Source organism: Arachis hypogaea, chromosome 14, assembly GCF_003086295.3.
Source record: "Arachis hypogaea cultivar Tifrunner chromosome 14, arahy.Tifrunner.gnm2.J5K5, whole genome shotgun sequence".
In the NCBI taxonomy this organism is placed as follows: Eukaryota; Viridiplantae; Streptophyta; class Magnoliopsida; order Fabales; family Fabaceae; genus Arachis; species Arachis hypogaea.
The window spans coordinates 718,112-726,614 of NC_092049.1; the positions used below are offsets into that span (position 1 = coordinate 718,112).

The following is an 8,503-nucleotide window of genomic DNA, read 5'->3' on the forward strand; positions in this document are numbered from 1 at the left end:
TTCAACGGCAACCAAGGTCCAAGGGACAATTTAGAACTTGTAATAACTAGACACTAAAATAACCATTTCGGAAACACTTTCCGTAGTGTCTGAATGATCTAGATGAGTAGCTGAAGATAATTTTGTTAAACTATAGACATATGAGAGATTATAAATATATTATCAAATTTGAGAATTTTTGGAGGTTAAACTAGTCATGTTTTTAAGGCCTGTGAGAGTGCAATTTAACCAAAATTCATAACTAGTGATTGGGTGGCACAAAGAGAAAATTCAATCTAGCCTGGAAGTCTGGAACATGTTTCATGTGAGAAGAAGTCTCCTTGCAATTGAGTTGCCTCTTTCCATGGAAATTGGAAAAAAAATTCTAGACCTACATACGGAAAAGTCTACTTATGAGTTGTGACCCAAAACTTGTTTTGACTATTGGGTCGAAACAATTCAATTCACGTAAAAGCCCAACAGGTCCAACCCATGCAGTAGAATGAATATAAGGAGATACGGTGCGTTTTATAAGTGCTTAGTTGGCGCGTTAAGGCGGGAAAAAAAAGAGATAGACTTAGTTGGCGTTTTGTGTCTTGTTTGGCCAGTGACTCACTCGCTTCTCTCTACTCCAAGAAGCTAAGCAAGAACGTCTCCGAGAAAATGAGGGAAACCATCTTCGTCATCTTCATGTTATGCTTCTTTCTCATCGTTTCTGCTGCTGATCCTTCATCTTCATCTCACTCTCATCATGACCACCAACAACAAGGTACTACGCATCTCATCAAATTCATGCACTCTTTCCTTCACCTTTTCATTCATTTCTGATCTTCTTTCTTCATTATTCAATTATTCAGAACCAACTTACACCAAGTTCGTCGTAAACGCCACCGACCTTCCCTTGGAAGACTACTACGACTACATCATCGTCGGAGGAGGCACCGCCGGCTGCCCCCTCGCAGCCACAATTTCACACTCCGCCCGCGTCCTCCTCCTCGAGCGGGGCGGCCTCCCCCACCGCCACCCCAACCTCATGTCCCAAGAAGGCTTCTTGGCCACTATCCTCGCCGCCAATGCGCACGACCCCTACTCACCAGCACAGTCCTTCACCTCCGACGACGGCGTCCCCAACGCCCGCGGCCGCGTCCTCGGCGGCAGCAGCGCCATCAACGCTGGATTCTACAGCCGCGCCGACCCAGACTTCTTCACCCGCTCCGGCCTCCAATGGGACCTCAACCTCGTCAACGAGTCCTACGAGTGGGTCGAACGCGAAATCGTCTTCCGGCCACACCTCCGCACCTGGCAATCCGCCGTTCGCGACGGTTTGCTGGAGGCCGGAGTCGCACCGTACAACGGTTTCACTCTGGAGCACGCTAAGGGAACCAAGATCGGAGGATCCACCTTCGACGAGCGCGGCACGAGGCACAGCTCCGCCGATCTCCTCCGGTACGCAAGAACGTCGAACATAAAGGTGGGAATCTACGCGAGCGTGGAGCGCGTGCTGCTGGCTTCTTCTTCGCCAAAGTCATCATCAAGGGTTTCCGCCATTGGCGTTCTGTACCGTGACCTGACGGGAAGGTACCACCACGCGATGGTACACAAGGAGGGAGAGGTTATCCTGTCAGCGGGAGCAATCGGAAGCCCTCAGCTGCTTCTACTGAGTGGAATGGGTCCTCGACCGTATCTTTCTTCGTGGGGGATTCCGGTGGCGCATCACCTTCCGTATGTGGGGCATTTCTTGTATGATAACCCTCGCAATGGGATCACCATTGTTCCGTCAGTTCCTCTGGAGCATTCCCTCATACAGGTGGTGGGCATCACCGACTCTGGTGCTTACGTGGAGGCTGCCTCCAATGTGATCCCATTCGCGTCTCCTCCTTACAGCGTCTTCATTCGTACTCCTTCTTCCCCTCTGTACCTCACAGTGGCCACCCTCATCGCCAAGATCTCTGGTCCCCTCTCCAGCGGCTTCCTCAGGCTAGGCTCAACGGACGTGCGGTTCAACCCAGTGGTTCGGTTCAACTACTTCAACAACCCCGTGGATGTGGAGAGGTGCGTGAATGGCAGCAGGAAGATAGGAGCTGTTCTTAAGAGCAGGGCGCTGAATGATTTCAAGTTCAGGAACTGGCTTGGAGCCCAAGACTTCAGGTTTGTGGGCCCTGCCCTGCCTCCTGACCAGGACGACTTCCTCCAGATGGCTGACTTCTGCCGCCGCACTGTCAGCACCATATGGCACTACCATGGCGGCTGCGTCGTCGGCCGGGTTGTGGACCCCGATCTCAAGGTCATCGGTGTAGACTCCCTCCGCATTGTGGATGGCTCTGTGTTCAGTGTCTCCCCTGGGACCAACCCTCAGGCCACCCTCATGATGCTTGGACGGTAAGTTACCTTTGCTTTCAACTCCTCTTGTCTTCATTATTATACATACACTTGCGCTCATTATTATTCATATTCATTTATGTCTGCCTACAGGTATATTGGACTCAAGATAATTAGAGATAGGGAGAAAAACAAATAAGATTTTGTGTGTATTCATTGATTCTTTATGTTCATATGTTAGGACTTGCAACTGTATTATAGTCATTTAGATTCTTTTTGGTGAATAAATAATGTTTGAATCAAGCCTTATTTTTCTTCTCTCTCTCGTTGAATTGTTGTATTCAAGCTGTGATAGTGCATTTGAGCACAAACTTGTTGATATCATTGCGCTCTATACTATTTAGAGGTTAAGCTGGAAATTATTACTATGTATAAACGGCTGGGGTAGGAATTTACCATAAAAGAGAAATTGTAAGAGAATTCACATGGTAGAGGCGTGTTCATGAAAAAGTTGCTACTTGCCACTTTGCCAGTGAGAAGCATTACAGCAAGCTTCTGCATACTGGTGGTAAAAAATGTAAACGCCAATACCATGCTGTTTGCATCTTCTGAGTGCCAGTTTCGACCTAAGGACCTTATGTTAAGAGCAATGCTAATACCCCTTAAGTTACATGGGAAACTAGTAATATAGATCTAAATATCTAATACCATGCTGTTAGCCTGCCACTGTTTTTTATTTTCTTTTGGTCGTTGTCATGGGCTAGGCCCCTGCCACTGTTTATTAAGTATTAACATATCAATTGGGCCCAAACCCTATTACCAAGTAATAGAGGCCGTGAAAAATATTGACAAATAACTTGAAGCCCATAAAAAAAACTATACAAACAAGAAACCACTGCCCCAACCAAACGGGAAAAAAAAAAAGAATACTAGCAAAGTAGCAATATCAAGATTTTTTTTTGTCATTTTTATACATCTGAAATATCCTAACAAGTAAGACTCCATCAAAGATGAGTTTCCAGGTACACTAATAGTTTAATATTCAGTATTAGTTTGTCCGAATGAATTTTCAATTAAGATGGGAGATAGTAATAAAATTTGAATTCTCCACATGTCCCTCAACACTAAACAGCTGAATGAAATATATGATTCACTTGAAGCCAAGTTCTAAGTTTCTATCTGCTTTCACCTACCACCACCACGGATATCATTATGGATGGAAAGTCCAATTAGGAGGCTTGTCAATTTTGTGATTTCTGTCCCACCATTTTTGGATCCTTTCTATTCACTCTCAAATAACTTTCATTGAATCAGCAACTCTCTACTCTCTCTCTCTCTCATAGTCTAATAGTAAATACAAAATCGGAATTTTGCTCCCTCTCGGTTAACACTGTTGTTTTGTTACCATCGTTCTCATTCAAAGTTCACTGTATCTAATATCAATAGTCAGATGTCATTACTGACTTTAATGTGAGTTTAATATGATGTAGCACTCGTATGCCTCTTCCTCGTGCTTTCCTCTGTAACATACTTGGGACCATTCATTCTCTTTCTAACCCAAAATCCCTTCTACATACATTTTCAGACATAATAATAACAATGGAAAGTTCTTTGGTGGCTTTAGTCTTGGTGAGTAAAGATCACATGAATTTGATTTATAAGTAAAATATTGACACATGACAAAAAAAATCAAATCTAACTAGTTCTCTCTTTCTCTTATAATTTCTTATAATTATTTTTATTAAAATAATTTTAAAAAAATAACACCAAAATAATTTTTTAACTATATTTATAATTATTATTTTATTTTTAAAAATAATTTCTTATAATTATTTTTACCAAAATAATATTTTCTCTCTCTTATCACTTTTTATAATTATTTTTTATAAAATAATTTAAAAAAACTAACACCAAAATTATTTTCTCTCTCATAATTATTTTTATGCTTTTCATTTGTCTAATATTAACGATGGGTGTAATTTTATAAATTTGTCTCCATGATTTGTCATTTTGAGTATAAGATTGGAAATGTTTAGACAAATTTGTGAAATCCTAACCTTCGTCAAAATTGGACAAGTGAGAAACATAAAAATTATTTTGATATAAATAATTATAAAAAATTAAGAGAGAGAGAATCATTTTGGCGTTAGTTTCTTAAAATTATTTTATAAAAATAATTATAAGAAATTATTTTAATAAAAATAATCATAAGAAATTATAAGAGAGAAAGAATCATTTTGGTGTTAGTTTTTCGAAATTGCAAAAAAATCATTATAAAAAAAATCATTTTGATAAAAATAATAATAAAAATACTTATAAAAACTTATTTTTTTAAAATAAAAATAATTAAAAAATAATTTTTATTTTATTTTTAGAAATTATTTAAAATAATAATAATAAAAAATAATTATAAAAAATTATTTTAATAAAAATAATCATAAAAATAATTATAAGATTTTTTTAAATAAAAATAATAATAAAATAATAATTATAAATAGGTTTAATTATTCTGTTGGTCCCTATAGTTTTGCGAAATTTTTAATTAGGTTTTTATACTTTTTTTTCTTTTAATTGGTCCCTGCACTAAATTTTTTTTCAATTAGGTCCCTCTTGATAGTAATTGACTTAATTTTATAAAGAGCCAACAAAAAAAAAATTGGAGCAGAGACCCAAATAAAAGGAAAAAAAAGTGTAGGGACTAATTAAAAAAAATTTAGTGCAAGGACTCAATTAAAAGAAAAAAAAAAAGTACAGAGACCTAATTAAAAATTTTGTAAAACTATAGGGACCAATAGAATAATTAAACATTATAAATATGATTAAAAAATTATAAAAGAAGGAAAGAATCATTTTGGTATTAGATTTGATTTTCTTGCCATGTATCAATATTTTACTTGTAAATCAAATTCATGCTATCATTAGTCACCAAAACTAAAACCACCAAAAAACACTTTACTAATAACAACAACAACAACATCTTAAACTCTTTCTAAAATTAAAATGATAATATAAAGTTACACAGTATGAATACTGATTATTAACTGAAAGTATTTGATTCTTTCTTCATTTAATTTGTACAATTTATATATTAAGTGATTTCTGTCTGGAAAACCATCTTTATTACTTTAATAGAGTCTTGCAAAATTCACTGAAAGTATTTGACTTATGGCATTAACATTGATTATATGAAGAGAAAAGAGTTATTATGTTGCCCTTTTTAACTTATACATACCGTCTAATGAGTCTTTTTGCACTCACCAAAAGTACAAACGACATGACATGACTATTTGAAGAATCATGTATTTCATATGAATTTAATTTTAATAAATGCATATGGTAACATGGGCTTAACTCCAAACATACAGCACTAGTCTTGTTTTGATTAATTATTTGGGACCTCTGTGGTTTAGCGCAGCCGCCAGCCTGATATATGATATCTATGATCGACAAAGAGGTAGACAAAGACAAACATGGATCATGATATAGTTAGTATAAATATAAAACAAGATGGAGTATCAATGTATCATGCAATAAGAGCACAATGCACGCACTCACTCACCATTTCATGTGGTGGAGCTGGACCCTCTCGCCACCAACCTCGTCCTTTTTTAATTATTAAAATTAATTAAAGGACACCTTCTTATTTGTAGCTACTAGTGCTAAGATTCGTATATGCTGTTACTTTTCACTCTAGTCCAACATCAGTTTACCAGATTTTGTTTTTGATATTGGACGGTGTTTTTTCAAAATGTGGGTTGATAGGGTATTATTCTCAAATGTGAAATTGTTTAATTAGATAAACAAAAATTGAATTGTCCGATTTGTAAGAAGTATAAAAATCGAACCGTCGAATTTGTGAGAATACAGAAATCGGACTGAGAGATTTGTAAAATCAGACGGAGAGATTTGTGAGAGAACAGAAATCGAACTGAAAGATTTCAATTAAAAAAATTAAAAAATTTGAAGTATAGAAATCGGACCTTCCGATCTGTTAAGATATATCACCACTTTTACTTCCATATATAAAAAAAAAAGCCTCCGTTTACAACTTGTCAAAAAATAAATCAGACTATCAAACTATTTTTTGTATATAGTTGGATACATTTAACATCATTGATTTTAGTCATTTTATTATATCATCATTATAATCTCGTCAAAGTATTGTGACAATTGCATCAAGAAAATGAACCCAAGCGCACATGTGCGAAACTATAAATAATGAATTACGACCCTACCAAACAAAAAATGTAAGAAAACCAATCAAGATATTTTGATAAGTTCATGGCCCCCGTGAAAAGATAAAAAATATTCGCATAGTTTTTTTTTTTTTTTTTTTCCATGTGCTTTTCTTTGTGCTCACTGATTACCGTATTTATCAATAATTTATTCTTCTCACCAAAACAATCAATAATTTAGCAATAAACAAATAAAAAAAAGGTATCCGATCCAATAACCATGTATAATAGTAGTGATTAGATTATTAGATAATTATATACTTCTGGTTCATGCTTAATGACTTAAAGAAGGTTCGATTTTGAAATCAATTCAATAGTTAGGAATGGCAACAAATCTTCATAAGATGGTTCTTCATTTTTATTTAGTAAAATATTTTTGGTTTTTGTTTCCGTTTTATTTTTGTCATGGACCTTAGTTTATTATTCTCACTTGATGAAAGAAGCGGTATGTCACGGTAAATTTTATAAGGTTAGATTTAACAGTGTTTGTATAGTTTTTTGGAGTGTTTGAGAATACTCTAGATGGTTCCGGAACGTTCTAGAATGTCCTAGAAGGTCCCGAAATACCCTAGAAGGTTCTAGAAGACTCTGGAAGGTCATAGAGTATTCTAGAAGAGTGTAGATGTATATAGAAGTATAAAGAGTGGTATGGAATAATCTAGAAACATTTAGAGAGTTGTGGTAGGATAGATATTTGTAAAGAAGGTTCTGGATGATTAATCTGGACCGTTGATTAGATTTAATCATAACCATCCATTGAGGAGGTGGATGGCTATAAATAGGGGTGAGAGTTAGAGTTTGGGTGTGTGTGAATCATTTGTAACCACACTTGAGCAATAAAGTGTTCTTCCACCAAAGCTTCCTTTCTCTTGTGTTCTCTTGTATTCTTAGCTTTCTTGTTAAGTATTGAGGGTTAGGCTGACTTGGTCTTAACTCAAGAGGTTGAGTAAGTTCGAGTGCTAGCACGGTAGCGTTAGAGTGTGTCAAAGGCCGTGACAATTTGGTATCAGAGCAAGGTTCGAGAGGGAGCACAAGTCGCTTGTGGGTATGGCTTCTAGTATCACCATGGAGCATGTTGAGTCTCAAAGGGGAAGGAATGCTATTCCTTCTCAATGGGGAGGCAAGAAGATCCGTTCTTTAGGTGAGCCTAGAGGTAAGGACTCTAACTTCTTAGAAGAAAGAGTTTCTGTGTTGGAGAATGTTCTATCCTCTATGGATGAGCGTTTCCAAATGATAGAACATGATAAGAAGACCCTCGAGACTCACGTGTTAGGAGAACTAGATGCTTTCAAAGAAAGCATGCTCCAAATCGAAGAGAAGCTTGAGAATTCCTTAAAGCTATTTGAGGAAGTTCGAGTTTGGTTCGAGGAGGCAAAATCTCGACCAACCATTATAAGGGAGACGACAAAGATTGATCTCCCCAAGCCAAAGGAGTTCAAGGGCGTAAGGGACGCTCGCGAGGTGGAGAACTTCCTATGGCAAATGGAGAGGTACTTTGAAGGCCAAGGGGTGGTCGAAGAAGCAATAAAGGAACGCACTGCAGCTCTCTACCTTTCTGATAATGCTACTTTGTGGTGGAGGAGAAAGTGCGTAGATATGGAAAAGGGTACTTGCAACATAGCCACATGGGAAGATTTCAAAAGGGAGTTGAAAAGACAATTCTTCCCTGAGAATGTGGTTTATGAAGCAAGGAAGAAGTTGAGGGAGTTGAAGCACAAGAGTACGATTAGCGACTACGTAAAGGAGTTCACTACTCTCACGCTTCAAATCCCCAACTTAGCATCAGAGGATGCATTGTTCTTCTTCATTGATGGACTCCAACCTTGGGCAAGAACTACAAAGAAAGAATGTTAAGGATGTCGATGAGGCCATTTTGGTGGCCGAATCACTCACTGAGTATCATAGGGGAGACTCTAAACCCAAGTCTTCCTCCAAGCCTAGTTCTGCTAAAGGTGGGGGAGACAAGGGGA

General features: G+C 37.4%; 1 protein-coding gene across 1 annotated transcript; it reads left to right on the plus strand.

The window, feature by feature from the left end:
- Positions 1-418: 418 nt before the first annotated feature.
- LOC112740806 ((R)-mandelonitrile lyase-like) lies at positions 419-2,601 on the plus strand. Its single transcript, XM_025789437.3, has 3 exons — positions 419-748; positions 837-2,358; positions 2,452-2,601. Exons 1-3 carry the CDS (start codon positions 643-645, stop codon positions 2,495-2,497), a joined length of 1,674 nt encoding a protein of 557 aa, XP_025645222.1. The 5' UTR covers positions 419-642; the 3' UTR covers positions 2,498-2,601.
- Positions 2,602-8,503: the final 5,902 nt, after the last annotated feature.